Source organism: Physeter macrocephalus, chromosome 2, assembly GCF_002837175.3.
Source record: "Physeter macrocephalus isolate SW-GA chromosome 2, ASM283717v5, whole genome shotgun sequence".
Taxonomy (NCBI): domain Eukaryota; kingdom Metazoa; phylum Chordata; class Mammalia; order Artiodactyla; family Physeteridae; genus Physeter; species Physeter macrocephalus.
Genome location: NC_041215.1, coordinates 87927582 through 87944469, shown reverse-complemented (window position 1 = coordinate 87944469; position 16888 = coordinate 87927582). Strand labels below are relative to the sequence as shown.

Sequence of the window (16888 nt, the reverse complement as noted above, 5' to 3'; positions counted from 1 at the left end):
ATGATTGCAGAAAATTCTGACGCATGTTACTTTTATGCTACATGTTACTTAACATGTCTCCCAGGTAGTCCTGGCTTTTGAGCGGATTCTACAGGCACATACCTAGGCCCAGTTACAGGATACATAATATTTACTATTTCATTTACTGCCTAAGATATTTCTCAACCAGTAAGTTTGGCATTCTATTTATAGGTAATGGTACAGGTATCTATAAGCTTGTTTATGGGTTCCATGTCAGAATTGTGAATTTACAGACACTAGGGAGACAGGGACTAAGCCTTGGGTTTAGTTTACTTTTGCATACTTCTCTGTGTCCAGCATAGCGGTACTCTCATAATGGGTACAAGTTCAGTAAATATTTACCAAAACTTCTTCAGGCATTCCATTTTGGAATTCTTGTAGAAACAAGGCAATTTTGAAAATCTTCTAGGCTCTGAAAATTTAATAAATGAAAGGCACTTGCCATTACTGATCATAAGTAAAAAAAAAAAGGTGGTGGGGCTTCCCTGGTGGCGCAGTGGTTAAGAATCCGCCTGCCAAAGCAGGGGACATGGGTTCGAGACCTGGTCCCGGAAGTTCCCACATGCCACGGAGCAACTATGCCCATGTGCCACAATTACTAAGCCTGTGCTCTAGACCTCGCGAGCCACAACTACTGAAGCCTGCACGCTTAGAGCCCGTGCTCCACAACAAGGGAAGCCACCGCAATGAGAGGCCCATGCACCACAACGAAGAGTAGCCCCCTCTCTCTGCAACTAGAGAAAAACCCACACACAGCAATGAAGACCCAATGCAGCCAAAAAATAAATAATTTTAAAAATGAGGGTATAAAATTAAGGTTAGAAGTGGTGACTCTTCTGTATGTGCCCACGTGTGTAAAGTGGAATTCAAGATAAGAAGTTAAAAGATACACAAGAAACAATATGGGAGAGACTATGAAGAATAGGGTTAGACTTGAAAATGAAAAAAAAATCAATTACTTTTTGGATAAATTGCAGTTATAAATTAACCTTTATGAGGAAATTTTGGGGAACGGGGTAAAAACAAAACAAAACAAACAAACAACATTCTCCCAACATAATAAAGCATAATTTGAATAGGTTTTTGGGAAAACTTAAGTTTTGAAAAAAATCGACCTCTTTTGATCAATTGGGATTTTTACCATTCCATACACTCTGAATTATAACTAAATAACTACATGTTACAATGTTTTGTTAATGTGCAAGGAAAAAAATTTGGATTCTTTGAGCCTGAACAATTAAGAAACTAAAAGATCCCATCCTTAAATTTTTATACTTGATTTTCTTAACAAAATTAACTTCAGTTGTTAGGCCAATATTTATCTGAATATGGCAGCCTCCAACAGTAAATAACTGGAATAAACACAGCATCATTATGAGTTTTAGGGAAACAAATCTACAAAGTTAATTTTTCCTTCTTGAATAATAAAGATTGGACAAGAGTGAAAACCAAAACCATGAAGGAAAAAAGGCAAATGTAAATAAAGGATATGCATCAAAACAAAGTCCAGAAGTCAAAAACAGATATTAGAAAGATGCTTCAAAAATCAATAACCATCACAGGGAAAACATTATGAAAGCAATTCAGAAAATAAATGAACACATATCTTTAAAATATAGAAATATTTGGGATACTCTACAATGCCCAGTTAATTGCTATAAATATTTTTTCCCCTCAGGTATATATGGATACTATAGAAATCAATAGGATTTGTTTACTTTGTTATAAAAATTTTTTCTCATATGTGAAAAATTAAAACCAATTCTTCAACCTTTAGAAAAGGAAATAAAATTAATCTCTTCACTATAATACAGCATGAAAATAGGGTATCTATTTTCCCACATTTTGAGTATGGTTTTTAAATGAAATACATGGTCAGATAATCAATTTCAGAGATTTTTTTAGGAGAACAGGTGACTGAAAACCAAGTTCTCTTTTCAGGCCAGCCACAAAACCTGAATTGATAAAGTACACTTTGTATAACTTAGCATGTACATAGATCATGGAGCAGGCTCATGTTTGAGCCAGCCAGCCTAAACATCTTTCTGTGGGTCAGCAATCTGTGGCCCATGGGCTAAATGTGGCTTATGGCCTATTTGTGTACAGCCTTGAGGCCAAGAATGGTTTTTACATTTTTTAAAGGGTTGTAAACAAAATAAAAACAGAGAATATGTGACAAAGAACCATCTATGGTCTACAAAGCCTAAAGTATTTACGATGTGGCCCTTTACAGAAAAAGTCTGCAGACCCTTCATTTATATTAATGTTGTACAGAATTCAAGCAGTGCAATTACAAGTCCAAGATAATGTTCATTTATTCCCATCCAGAACATAGTAACATTCTGAAAAGGTGTGGCTTCTGACGTCATCTGTCAATTTCTTTCCAATTTTTTCTTCATTTTCAACATCATTAAAGTTCATCCTACAATAATAATGTAAAAGTGATTGAATTCCTTTCTCTTTCAACATCTAATGTTAAAAAGAAGTTAAAAATAATAAACTGACCTAAGTTTTACCTTTTCAAAAATACTCAATATTCTTATTTAATAGATCAGATGAAGCATACCTCGCCTGTTATAACAATGGAAAAAGGGTATCTCACAATTCTCACCTGCCCATGGCAGATAATACCAATTATAACTTACCACACTTTCAAAGTCATACTCTGATGTGCTCTATAACTTAATTTCAGTTAGCATATTCTACTTTATGACTGTTTTCGATTTCAAATGTTTCACTTGAGATAAGTCACAATTTTAAAAATAAAACATCTTGAGAAAACAAACATAGCCAAAATATCAGAAAAACATTTTTGTTCACTGAAACAAACAAAAAGTTTCTTAACTATCTCTATCTTTTAGATTTGGATAAAACATAATTCTTGAGGTAGGTTGTAAAGCTTCCTATACCAGGGTCTGTGGTTCTAATATGGATCTATAAAGCCAGACATCTCTAGCCCTCTTCAGAGGCTGTGCTGTTCTTTCGTCTTTTCACCTTATAGGGAAAGAATCCAAGAAACCTCATGTGTGACTGTATTAAATTCCATTCAGAAAGCACTCTAGCATTCGTAAACTCTTTGGTCTGTTTCTAAATATGTCCTAGAATGATACTGATTTAAAAAAGAAAAACATGAATAGTCCGCTGAAGAATAGCAGGAAAGAGGCTGCAATGCTTGATAGGTTAATAATTCAAGGGTGGGGGGCAAGATGAATACAGGTTTTAATACATCCTGACTATACCAAGAACGAAAGAAAACTTGCTCTCCAAAGTGTTATGAGGCTCAAATCAATGCTTTTACATTTGAACAAATTTTAATAACTTATGACTCATAGTCACTATTTTTCTGTTAATTGGTTTTACTCGTCCCAATTTCTAAGCAATTAAAAGTGTCCAGAGGCTAAATTTGTCATATTTTCCAAAGAAGAAATTTCTAACTACCTTACTAATTTTTGAAGCTTCATTTTACTGTTTATTAATACATATTCTATATAGTAAGAATAAATTTAAATACTGTTTGCCAAAGCCAGCGCTAGATTTAGTCCTTACCTTATTTCTCTTTCCATGATTTTGGAGCTTTTCCAATTTTTCATATATTAAGGTAGTAATCTCTTTTGCATCTCTGGAATCTATTTCCTCTCCCCAAGTATTTCTCTAAAATTGAAAACATTCTTCTTATAACCTTTTAAGTATCTAATCAAAACATGACATTTCCATATAAGAAACTTGATTAAATATTCCTTAAAGTTCCAAGTATTTAAAAACTTCAATTTCTTTAAGGAAATGCTGCTGCAAAAGCAGTTAACCAATAATTTACCTGAAATAAATACTAACAATACTTTTATGGAAACATGTAAATTAATACCTTGATTAAAATGCACTGCTAACTCCAGATGCCTCAAAACATCTAAATTGTTTAAGATGTCCCCAGAGGACTCAAAACATTCTAATCTAAAGTCATTGGCGTAGACAAAACCTTGACCAACTACAACAGTGCAAAGCAATGTATATTTCTGGTTCTCATCTGCCCACAGCAGGAAGATGGCTAAAAAGCAGGGGAGAGGACAGGTCAATCCAGGCCCGCTTATTTTGGATCTGGAGCCACCTGCTTCCTTCTTCCTGGTGGGAACTCCAAACCGTATGCTAGGATTTTGTTTCTGTGTATAGCTGCTCACCTGGTTTGAATTTCTCACTTCAATCACCATTCTGCTCTGGCCTTGTCTGCTGGACTTCTGGATTCTACCCCTGCCTTTCCGTTTGGATGGGGATATTTTGGGTCCCAATCTTATCATCCTCTGGACACATGGTAACATCATGTTTTCAAACAGCTCCCTGTATGGCCTGGTTAATTCTGTGACTGCTCATTATACTGATACTTCCCTAACATCATTCTACCTGAATAAGATGCTTATTTATGTCACCTAATTCTCAGGTGTTCTGAGAATTGGGAAGCTAGTGACTCCAAAGGAATTAAGATTCAGGCTCTGGTATAAAGCTCCTTTACTATCACTGAGTTCTGCTTACCCCAGACTGTTCTTAAGACAGAGATAGCTTCCTCATAAATCAAAATCCTTCACTGAACAGAGATAGCTTCCTCATAAATCAAAATCCTTCACTGAAAAATCCAGACGTTTGACAAATCTACATTTCTGAAATTCATCATCTCATTTCTTTAGCTCTATTTCAAAATGTATTATAATCACAAGTAAATAACACAAGATCTTAATCTGATATTCTTAAAAAGTATATATTAAAACATTTGATATTATTTCAATGTTTTATGAGAAAACATGAATGCATGGCAGATATTTATTTTTATCACAGTTCTACTGTCAAAAATGTCTTATTCTTTTACTTGGGAAGACAGCAAAGGTCATGAGTCCTTTCAGTTAGCAATTATACTGGCTGAAAGATATAAGCTTTTGTTATCAATGACCATAGAGACCCACTGGTAAATGCCAAGTTTTCTTGTTTAAGAAAAAAAAAAAAAAGCATATTGTCAGTGGCCCCCAAAAGAAATTATGAATGAACCATGGAACCCTAACTTTTATTTTATAGTCTAAACCATTAATAAGTATTCCTCAAGATAAATGCTCAGGTACTAAGGCTATTTCAAAAGTATTATGACAGTATTCTCTTAATTTTCTCTTTCTTTCCTAGAAAAACTAATTATAAAAATAATATATATTAATTCTATAAAAGTAGGAAATACAAAACTTCACAGAAAATAATTACCTTGAATTCTACCACCCACAGAAAACTACTATTAGTATTTTGGTGTGTCTATTTAGTAGTTCCCTATTCAGGAGTATAAAAATTTTAAGGCAATGGAGATCATATCAACTGTGAGGCAGAAAAATCTTAAAATCACTTGGTGTGCATGTGAAAAGCAGCTTGTTTCAGTGACATGCAGTGAAATTAAAAATGACAAAGGGAAAGAGACTAGAAAAAAGCGTTACCTGCTAAAGGACAGGCACACAGAAGAAGGCATGTACATACCTTTGCCCTTTCATAAGGATAAAATTTAACAGTTGGATAGGCTCTGATACCAGCTTTCTGGCAGGTCTGAGCATAAGCTTGACAGTCTACTTTTCCAGCTTTCACTTTTCCTTTAATCATCTAAAAAGAGAAAAATATGCTTTGCTATTCTCTTTGGCATATATTATTCTGGCAACCACAAAGCAATATGATACTAAAAATTTTAAATATATATAAATCTAAGGATTTGTTACTTAAAAAAAAAAAGTAGTTTTAATCATTTCTATTCAAACAAGATTGCTTCCAAATTCTTACTAGCTCTGAACTCTTATTTACCTAGCACAGCCCTGCCAATAGCAAATAAACTCTCCTTTGCCTTATCAAGAAAATTGAGAAGCTTTATCCTGAACTAATTCTTCGCCTTCCTCCTGTTACCCACATGTGTCTGTCACACCACAAACATCTCAGATTCTGTCCTCCAGCTCCCTCAGATCTCTGGTCTCATCTGCTGAGGCAGCACTCTTCCTCTTGTGGAAGGCTGACTATGTCTACATTCTCTGGTCCCTCTCTCTCAGAGCTCTTTCTCACTCTTCAGTATATACGCATATGACCAAAAAAGAATTCCTTCCTTAATTGCACTGGTTCCTCTAGTTACCACTCTGCTTCTTTCTTTCTCTTTTTGAGCAGTTTATTCTTTGACCACTTCCTCATCATCTACTTATTATCAACGCATTTTAGCTAGCTTCTGTTCTTACTGCTCCCTCCACTGAAACCACGAGAAGTTCACCAATGACTTCTATTTGGCCAAACTAAATGGACAATTTTCAGTCTTCTTAATGGGTATCTGTCACTACTGACCACACCTTTCTTCCCTCTTTTCTTTCTTGGCTTGTCACTATTCTCTTGGCTACTCTACTCCTCTGGCTATTCTTCCTCATTTCTAGCATGGGGACCTCCTCCTACACCCGCCCCTCAAATTAAAATGTCCAATCACAGATCCATCTCTCATCAACAATTTTTTTCACTGTGAAAAATCTCCCAGGGAGATTTTATATACCCATATGCTGCTGAACCCTATTATTCCCCTTGATTTCAGCCAACTATGTACTGGCCTGTTTCACTTAAATAAGCACCTTAAACATAACATTTCTAAAATGAATCCTTTTGCCTTAACCCACTACTCCTTCTGTCCAACTATTCACTCAGTTCAGGCCAGAAACTAGGGCCATCCTAGACTCCTTTTTCTACTATACTTATTACAAACAAATACTAAATCCTAGTCATTCTTATATCTCTCTTACACTTGTTCCATTCTTTCTATCACCACAGCCATAATCCTGGTTCAGGTTATCACCTCTCACTTCAGGACAATTAAAATATCTTTGCTACCTCTAATTTTGTCCCCAAGGCTGGGGTACTCAACAGGTGGACTAACTTGTGCTAGGGCACCAGCAAAAATGCATGCAGAAGCACGTATGCACACACGCACGCACGTGCACACACACACTCATAGTGAAGGTCAGAAAAATCTAGTTGACTTGTACTTTAGGTTACAGAAGGACAACATATTGTTTTTGGTGCTCTGATCTTTCTCTGATCTTGATGGCCCATGATCAGTCCATTCAATGTGATCCTTCTAAAATATAAAATGGATCCTGACATATCCAACAGTTCTCTTCCAATGCTTATATAGAATACATTCTGAACAGTATGAAAACAGTGAGGAAGAGTGTACAATGTGAATAGTGTAGGCAAACAGACCAAACCATCTCCTTCTTGCCTATTTAAGAGCCTCAGTTTTTGCCACTCCGCTTCTGTCTTTATCTTCTGGTAATCCTGGACCAACAGTGGAGAAGCCTGAACATGCTCCACTGTCTTGTGTCCCTGTATCTTTGCAAATTGTCTTCTCTTGTTTAGAGTACTCTCTAGCCAACCCTTTCAAAGTGCCACACTCCTAGTCATGTTGTAATTGTCATCTCAAATACTAACTTTTCTGCGGAGGCTTTTGTCTCCTCCTGGCATGACTCTGACCTTCTTCTTCCCATACTCGTTTCACTCTAATTTCACTATAGTAATGATCCTATTGATTTATATATATTAATTTGCATTTTATCTTTATCTTCCCACTAGATTACAATCTTGTTAAAGACATGGCATTTTTGTCTTTCCATTTTTTTAGCCCTAATATTTGGCATAATGCTACTTGGTGCTTAGGATTTGCTGAATGACCTTCTTAATAATTTTCTGCTATATATGCAAGATATTGCTGCATTACAAAATATATAACTAAGTTTTTAAGGGATAAGGGAATAAAACTTTTGTTAGACTTATTGGAGAAAAAGGAAGTATAAGAGGAAAAGAAGATATAAGTAGAAAAAAAATGAATAACCTCTTATTTCAAAGACCAGTCAATAACTAAAACAATGTTTTATGGCTCCATAGGGCTTCTGAAATCCTTTTGCTAAAAATTTCCCCTGGCTTGGGATGTTCAGCTTTTGTTTTAGACTGGTGGAACTTTTACTGACTTTCTCATTCTAATGAATATTTCATAGCCAAAGGCAAAATTCCTTGAGTATAGAGGTGAGGAAGCTATCAGTCTGGATGAGGCCACTCACAGGACTGTTATGACAGAAACACCAAAACAGACTGCATTTAGTTTAATTTTATAAGCCTTTACTGAGTTAAGACACGGGATATACAGATAGATAAGACATGTACCTTGCCCTCACAAAGCTCACAGTTTTATAGGGGAGAAAGATATCTTAATATATAGTTAACATGCATCGTATAAGCCCACTGATGGAGTACCTGATATCCAGGTGACACTGCTTAAGTAGGAAGGTTAGAGAATACATAATGCCATTGGAGCTGGGTTTTGTACGATAGGGAGAAAAAAAATCCAGATGACCAAGGTAAGGAAAAGGCATTTTAGAGAGGAAACAGCATGTACATAAGGGTACTTGTTAAGAGAACCTGGAGTACTTTGTTGTGCCTGGAGTGTAAGGTGTGAGGTCAGGGAGAGAGATAAAGCTGAAGAGGTCAGAAGGGTCACATCAGAGATTTGTAGTCAAGGATGCAGGTCAAATAATGTGGTTAACAGGAAGCCAGAGAAGGCGATGTTTCAGAAAGATCATCAGGGTGGAACTGAAGAAGGTAGACTGGCAATATGAGACTTGTTAAGAGGCACATATGACTGAGTCTAGATGAGAAATGATGAAGGCTTGAACAAAAGGCTAGCAGGGGAGATGATAGGAGATGACGGATTTGAAAGGCATTTAGGAGATAGAACTGATAGGATCTAGTGACTGCCTGGATGGCAGCAGAGTAATGGTGATAGGAAGAAAATAAGGAACAAGCAGAAGAAGTGAGGTTTCTGGCTATTTTGGTTAAGAAGACAATGTCAACCAAGATAAGGATGTTAGCTAAAAGCTTTAATAAAGAAGGAAGAAATCTACTGCAAAGATTATAATCACAGAAATGGAACAGAGTTTTTTAAATTCAAGGAAACTTTTAAGAAATAAAATTATATTTACTATGTCTTATCTAATTATTAAAACATGCCAGTGACAACTTATTTAAGTAGATAGACATGACTTACCCTAGCCAAGAGCTCAAACTCTGGAGCAAAGTTTTGGCAAGGTCCACACCAAGGAGCATAGAAATCAACCACCCAATGGTTTTTCCCTTGTAAAACTTTTTCATTGAAAGTCTGAGGTGTTAGATCTATAGATGCTTGAGGTAAAAATCTGTGACAAGGGATGAAAATTATTTTTCATTATACAAAACCAAAGCAAACATCTAAAATAGAATATTGCAAATCTTTCTAAGTTAAATGACTTCAAAGAATGACAATGTAATAATGTAATAAAGCACAACCTTATCTTGGTAAATTATAATTCTTTACTAAGTACTTTAAAATGCTAGAACCTTAAACAACTCAGTAAATTTAGCTACAGACATGAGAGGAAGGTAAATAGCATTGAATATAATTTATACAATGATACATATTTTAATTACTCACCCTAGACCCCAGATTCTTAGGGAATAAGCATCCCTATTCCAACCATTGTAACTACTGAAAGAAGAAAAAATATGTAAGTTGTAGACAGTTATTTTCTATTATTGGACATGTTCAGAAAACAATCTCTTTGTAGCAATTTAAAAGATAAGTTTAGTTGACTGACTTCATCTAGCATCTCTTTCCTCAGATACACCTAGCTGCAAATACTGCTTACATGGCTTTCCAAATATATTTTTCTCTAGTCTCGATGTCTTTTTGTACTCTGGACAGACCTGAATGTTTAGCTGCCTGCTGGACATCTCCTATAGATCTGTGGTAATGGCACAACTCAAAATCTCCAAGGCTTTACTTTCTGAACCTTTATTCCAGTTATTACTGTCTATCAAATTCCTACCCACTTTTTAAGACCCATGAGGACTAGTGGAAACAATGTGAGCAAAAACCCTCTGGTAGAATACCTGAAACCAAATAGGGGCTAAATAAATGTTCTTCCTCTCCTCATTTTCTTTACAAGATTGTCAGCTTCATGACCAGTGGGACTACTCAATTCACTTTTCATCTTGTAAATTTCTCATTAGCACACTATCTTAAACATGGTGGGCTCCCCAACATACTGGTGGTTTAACTTTTATTTAGTTAGGATAACTTTTAAATTTTAACTGTATAAATAAATGATTATATAAACATCTTCAAATTTTAGAGAACACTTACTGATATTGATAAGCTTTATTTGATTTTTGGGGAAAAAATCTTATCTCAGGGTATCTCCGAACATTTTCTTGGGAACAAAAAGAATGATATTGTTGGCAGTCTATACTGCCCACATTGATCAGTCCAGTTAATGTCTATAAAAGAAAAGATATCAAAGTAATTAGAATAAAATTACTATAACTATTTTATATGTTTACAATAGAGAAATAGTCACTGTGAGATGATTATTATTTATCAGTGATTTTCACCAAATAAAAATGGGTAAGGGCTTAAAACATAATAGAACATTTATAGTAATGCAATGGAAATCTAATTTTGTAGTCAAGAACTTATTACAATTATTGCAGATTAAATAATTGATTTTGTTCATCTATGACATGGGAAAAATTGTGTGGTTATAAAATTCAAAGTGTTAGAAACCAAGAACTAATGAAGTTCTTTGCAATGGTATTTCAAAGAGTTACTTTTTCAAATGCAGCCATGGGTCACAGATAGCATACTGAGTCACGCCCAAATTTAAAAATTTTATTGAAAAGAGCAGAAAATTATATTATTAAGAATTTAAGATACTAGAAATAATTTTAACTCTTAGGTTTGTTTATTATTTATTTTAGAAATAAATACAAAATAGTAATTTCATTTTCCATTCTGGTATTTAAATAATTAGTTCCCAATCCTTCATGATTTATACTGCTCTGTAGGAAATTTAAAAATCTGTTTCATTGATCAAGGCCATTTTTTTCTTACTTTAAAGTCTCACAATATTGTGAAGAAACTGTATCTTTAAGCTCTAAAAATGAAGAAGTAGAAAAATGTTAATAGGAAATAAAGGAGATCTTTGTGTTGATGCTGGCAGAAATTTGGTCAAATATACACCAAGTGACATAGAAAAAAGGGTAATTATTCTATACTATTCATATACCAGACAAGAAGCAGAGTTGAAATCTAACTGGTATATAAAAAGTGATCAGAACTTTTATTAAGTGATAATCTAGAGGCGGGTTCACTCATCTCAGTTTCAAAATAATTGTTAAATAAAGATTCTTAGTAAAAGTTAAGATTTACAATAAACTATTTTACTACACCCGGGCCATTCTTTTCCATTCTGGCATTAAGACTTGACACGGATGACACCATGGAGAATAGAAATCAACCATCCAGACTTCGTCATGTTTTCTTTGTTTAACTAGTTCATTGAAAGTGGTGGGTGTCAAGGAGATCACTGAAGGATTCATAAGATCCTAAAGAGAATACAGCGTTCATTGTAACAGATATAAAAAGGAGTAGTTCATATATTCTTGGCAAATTGTTGGTATATGTCATTTAGAAAGGTTCCTGTTTCTGAATAATCAAAAGATACATTAGGATATATAAAGAGAATCTATAGTGAATTATTTTAAAAAGTAAGAAATGATCCTTAATTTATTTTTTAAGTTTGGATTTTGCCCATCAGTCTTATTAGATAAAGGTATATTTTCTTATTTCTATACATCACTAAAATCATCTTAGGTAGAGAAAAGAGGCAACTTTAATTAAGGTTAGAGGTAGATGAGGCAAGAGTTCCAAGAGCTGCCCAGATGTCTACACAGGCCATATAGTTCTTTCTGGAGCCAATAACTGGTTTGGAAATGACCCTTTAATTATTTATGGAAAGCCTACTATTCTATTTTTCTGACATTCCGACTTGAGATACTGCACAACCTCAGATCACTTGCTCCAAATGCTGTTTTAACAGAGCTTCAGTCTATCATGATTGGGTAATACTAATGAAGATGTTCGCTTCCCTGGGGAAACAATCAAAAAACAACACAAAACAAAAAACTATTACTTTGGAGGAGGAGGGAGAGATGACCAGGACAGAAAGTAGAATGGTCACTGCATGGATAATAAGCTAGAATTGTTCATTTCTTTCTTAGGAGTTCCCCTGTAACTATTTTAGTCAATTAAGACTATTAGTGAGAAAAAAGGAGATGCTGTAGATGTAGAGCACTTCTGGGCTAATAACACAGCAGGCTCGGCATAAGCTGCCTGGGCTTGAAGAAGCCCTCCATTGGTGGTTGGGGTAAGACTGTCCTTAGCCACGTATTTCTTGGAATTATACAAGAATGGGGCTCACTGCTATCTCATCTATATGGGACCGAAAAGAAATAATCTGTGGTAATTCTACCTGAGAAAATAGGGAAAGGGGGTGACAAGGCTCTATGTAAAAGTTACAATTTCATGTGTTAATAAATGTGCCCATAAGTACAAAGCACTATACTAGGTAACAAACAAAACATATACTTGCTATAAACTCTGAGAATAAGTCTATAATATTTAAAAGAGTAGAAAATTTAACAAATTAATGTTGTCAGAAAATGTTTTGGCATAAAAAGAACAAATCTTATTATTAAACATTATCAAATATTCATACAAAGTGTAAACATACATGGAAGGATTTATAGCCACAGGCTATAACTTAAAATACCTCTACGAACTCCAAGATCTGTTCAGCAGAGTGATGTCCTTCATATTCATGAATGTTGGACTGGTTGAATACCACTGTTGTTGGATAAGCCTGAATGTTATACTGTTAGGAATGAGAATACAAATTAAACAAAGATTTTATACACTTTACCCAACTGTTTCAAATTCATAACCAGCTTGCCTTTATTTAAGTAACAACAACAAGATTTTAAAAACTCATTGCTAAACTGCTGGTGACTGAAAAATTTTAGCCTGGCCGGATTTAGCAAAGGAAATAGATTTATTGTTGTACTCCTGAGTATCTGATCCTTATTTATAGTTACTCCACACTCCATTAGCCATAAAATCCACAGGCACTGAAACACTGAGAAGTGAGTATGGGTAATTATTAGCCTGGTCCTCTTCTGCTCTCCTGAACCAAGGTGGATGAGGATGTAAAGAGCAGACTAATCTCTAGCTTGAGTATTTTTTTTTTAATACCATAATAAACACTCCAATTTGTTTAGAAATAGAAGAAAAATCAAGGAAAAAAAATAGCAAGAATAAGGAAATAAATTAATAATTCATGTGTATAGAACTATATTTTAGGTTAAAGAATTATGAATCATGCCCTAAAAATGAGGTCACTTTTTATTCTTTGCTCAATTCAGCTTTTATGGTAAAAAATACTATAATTTCGTCCTCAGAATTAGTATGAACACTAATCCAGAAAGCACTTCTCTAAAGTTTTTCTTATTTTTTAAAAAAGTTATAAAGAGATCCCTATCTGTGGATTTGCTGTAGCTGAACTTTGCATCCTCAAAGTTGAAAAGCACTCATTAGCAAATTGGAATCTTTGACTAGGATTCAAAAATAATTTTAGAAAAAACAATGGAAACGTTTATCAAACTTTCGTAAATGAGCAGAAATAACCCATTAGATGAACAAAACAATAATTTAATCTAACATTTGACAAGTCCTTATTATGTGCTGAGCACCTTTTTAGCACTGACACATGGAGTTTCTCATCTGTTCCTCACAACAGTTCTATTCAGAAGCTAAAATTACTAAGTCAACTTTATAGATGAGGAAACTGAGGTACTGAGAGGCTAAGTGACTTGGTCAAGTTAACCAATTACTGAGTAGTGAATCCTGACCTCTATTCCAGGTGAATTTGATGCAATTGTTTTATATCTTTAAACTTTGCTTAATTATCTATAGGATATTTAAAAGTTGAGATTAAAAGTAGAAAAACTACAGGAATTCAAATTAATTAGTTTATCACTATTTTTTATCTTTGCTTAGCACCTTTTTAAAGTTGCATACAAGGCAGTCAAAACCAAAGAAAGGCCTTATTTATTTCATTTTTTAAACTTATTTTAATGAAATTTCAAACATAATGAAAAGAGACAATAATCTAACAAACATTCACGTATACCTCTGCTACATTTAAGGATGATTAACTTTTCTGCCATTCTGGCAGACTGCTGAAAGTTCTTTCTTGATCCCATTTCCTTTCCTCCCTGACACCAGGAAAGAGCATGTATCCAATCCACTGATGTTTTACACTTTGGCTACATGCATATGTATCCCTAAGCAGTATATTGTAATGTTTCAGCACTTATAAATAAACTTTCTATAATTTCATCATACTCTATACTATTCTGCAACCTGCTTTTTTCGTTATATTCTTGAGATTTACCCATGTTGGTAAAGATAGATCTAGTTTTAAGTCCTCTATGGTTATTCCACTCTGTGACTGGATAATTATTTATTCATGTACTTGCTATTGTCAGCTAAATTTTAAAAAAATTTGATGGATGGGGAGGGTGTATGACTATTGCTATAATTTGTACTTTCTTGATGACTAGTGAAGTCGAACATTTTCCATATTTATTGAATTTCCTCCTTTACAAAATTTCTGTACACTTTCTCATTTTTCTTCTATTTAAAAAAAATTGATTTGTAGTCTTTAAATATTCTGGACAGTAAGGTTTTGTCAGTTATATGTGCTGCAAATATTTCCTCAGTCTGTTGTTTGCTTTCTTTGGCAATAGTTTTAACATTTAACGTAGCCAAATTCATTCCCATTCATAATTTTTATCCTTAGTGTATGTGTGCCTACACAGGCATGCATGTCTGTGTGGAATGAAATTATTCCTCACACAGATGCATAAAGTATTTCACCCTACATTTACTTCTATTATGTTTTTAAAACATTCTTTTTTTTAAAAAAATTGAGGTATAGTTGATTTACATATTGTTTTAGTTTCAATTGTACAGCAAAATGATTCAGTTTTATATATATATATTTCAGATTATTTTCCACTAGAGCTTATTACAAGATATTGAATATAATTCCCTGTGCTATACAGTAAGTCTTTCTTGCTTATCTGTTTTATGTATAGTAGTGTGTATCTGTTAATCCCATACCCCTATCTGTCCCCCTTGCAAGCTCTGGTAACAGTAAGTTTCTGTGAGCCTGTTTCTGTTTTGTGTATATATATTCGTATTTTTTTAGATTCTACATGTAGGTGATTTCACATAATATTTGGCTTTCTCTGTCTGACTGACTTCACTAAGTATAATACTCTCTAGGTCCATCCATGTTGCTGAAAATGGCAATATTTCATTGTTTTTAATGGCTGAGTAATATTTCATTATACACACACACACATACATCTTCTTAAGCCAACTGTCTGTTGATGGGCACTTGGGTTGTTTCCATGTCTTGGCTATTGTAAATAGTGCTGCTGTGAACACCAGGGTGCACATATCTCCTCAAATTAGTTTTTGCTTTGTCCGGATATATATCCAGGAGTGGGACTGCTGGATCATATGGCAGCTCTATTTTTAGTTTTTTAAGGAAACTTCATACTGTTTTCCATAGTGCCTGCACCAATTTATATTCTCACCAACAGTGTACGAGGGTTTCCTTTTCTCCACAACCTCTCCAGCATTTATTATTGTTTGTAGACTTTTTGATGACAGCCATTTTGACTGGTATGAGGTGATACCTCATTATGGTTTTAATTTGCATTTCTCTAATAATTAGTGAGTTGAGCATCTTTTCATATGCCTGTTGGCCATCTGTATATCTTCATCATAATAATTACTGAAAATCATCAGATATCCAGTGTTCAAGTTTCCCCAATTATCTGTTTTTTTTTTTTCTGGAGTTAGTTTATTTGAACTGCATCCAAACGAGGCCTAGAAACTGCATTTGAATGATATGTCTTGTAAGTCTTTTTCATCTCTTTTTTCCTTCTTTCAATGTATATATCCAATAAACTGGTATTTGTCCTGTAAAGTTCTCTAAATGCTGGGACTTGAAGATTGTATGTACCTGGTGTCACTTGATATGTTCCTCTGTCATTGGATTTCCTATACACTGATATCTGGAGGCTTGATTTTATTTAGGTTTTTTTTCCCCAAGGATATTTTATAATTTCTAGTTCTTCCTAAACTGAAGAATATTTATTAACCTAAGAAAATATTTTGTATGTAAACAAAAGTTAAGAAGCTTGTTTAAATTTCTATTAACTACACTTAAAAGACAAAGAATAAAAACTATAGACCACCAAAAAGTAATATTAAGTTAAAAAAAATCTTAAATAATTGAAAAATCGAATAATCATGTATTTTATCAAGTCAACTAAATATTTTTCTGAGTTTCATAAATAAGACCCTGTCTACATTGAATCACATATTATCTATTTACATTTAGTCCAATCATAATTTTATATCATTTTGTTGAAGTTATTTCTTTAAATAACTTGTTACTACTCTAAATGTTAGATGTACATTTGAAAGTTATTTTATTGCTTTAACATTAGGCTGCCAAAACATTTTACAAAAACATTAATTAGAATAAATTTTTTGTACTTTGCCTTACCATGTTACAGAGTCCCTCGTGAACTGTACAATCTAATGTACCAAACCTAAGCTGACCGTAAAGATGCTTTGATGCTTTTCGTAACTCTGGCAATAAAGCTCGACATGGTGGACACCACTATGAAAGAAAAAATATTCATAAGCACTGAGCCAAATGAAACAAAAAAACACACCATTTTTACAACAAGCAAATGCTAAGTAAGACAAACCATACTTAGTTACAAATCTTATGCATTTATATTCTCAGTCCTTGGAGGGGAGGGGCAAGTATATCAGCCTTTCCTAGAAGTAATATGTGACAGTGGCCAAACTGAGTAACAT

General features: G+C 34.0%; 1 protein-coding gene across 4 annotated transcripts in view; it reads right to left on the bottom strand.

The window, feature by feature from the left end:
- Window positions 1–2318: 2318 nt before the first annotated feature.
- DNAJC10 (DnaJ heat shock protein family (Hsp40) member C10) overlaps window positions 2319–16888 on the bottom strand; it is a 64296-nt gene continuing 49726 nt past the window's right edge. For all 4 annotated transcript variants that reach the window (XM_024115606.3, XM_024115607.3, XM_007122505.4 and 1 more), the window contains 9 exons: window positions 16569–16685; window positions 12696–12797; window positions 11314–11469; window positions 10229–10362; window positions 9518–9571; window positions 9095–9242; window positions 5518–5637; window positions 3568–3672; window positions 2319–2443 (listed from right to left, as the gene is read on the bottom strand). In XM_024115606.3, coding sequence (XP_023971374.1) covers window positions 2432–2443; window positions 3568–3672; window positions 5518–5637; window positions 9095–9242; window positions 9518–9571; window positions 10229–10362; window positions 11314–11469; window positions 12696–12797; window positions 16569–16685 — 948 coding nt within the window. In that variant the 3' untranslated portion in view covers window positions 2319–2431. The remainder of the gene's footprint in view (window positions 2444–3567; window positions 3673–5517; window positions 5638–9094; window positions 9243–9517; window positions 9572–10228; window positions 10363–11313; window positions 11470–12695; window positions 12798–16568; window positions 16686–16888) is intronic.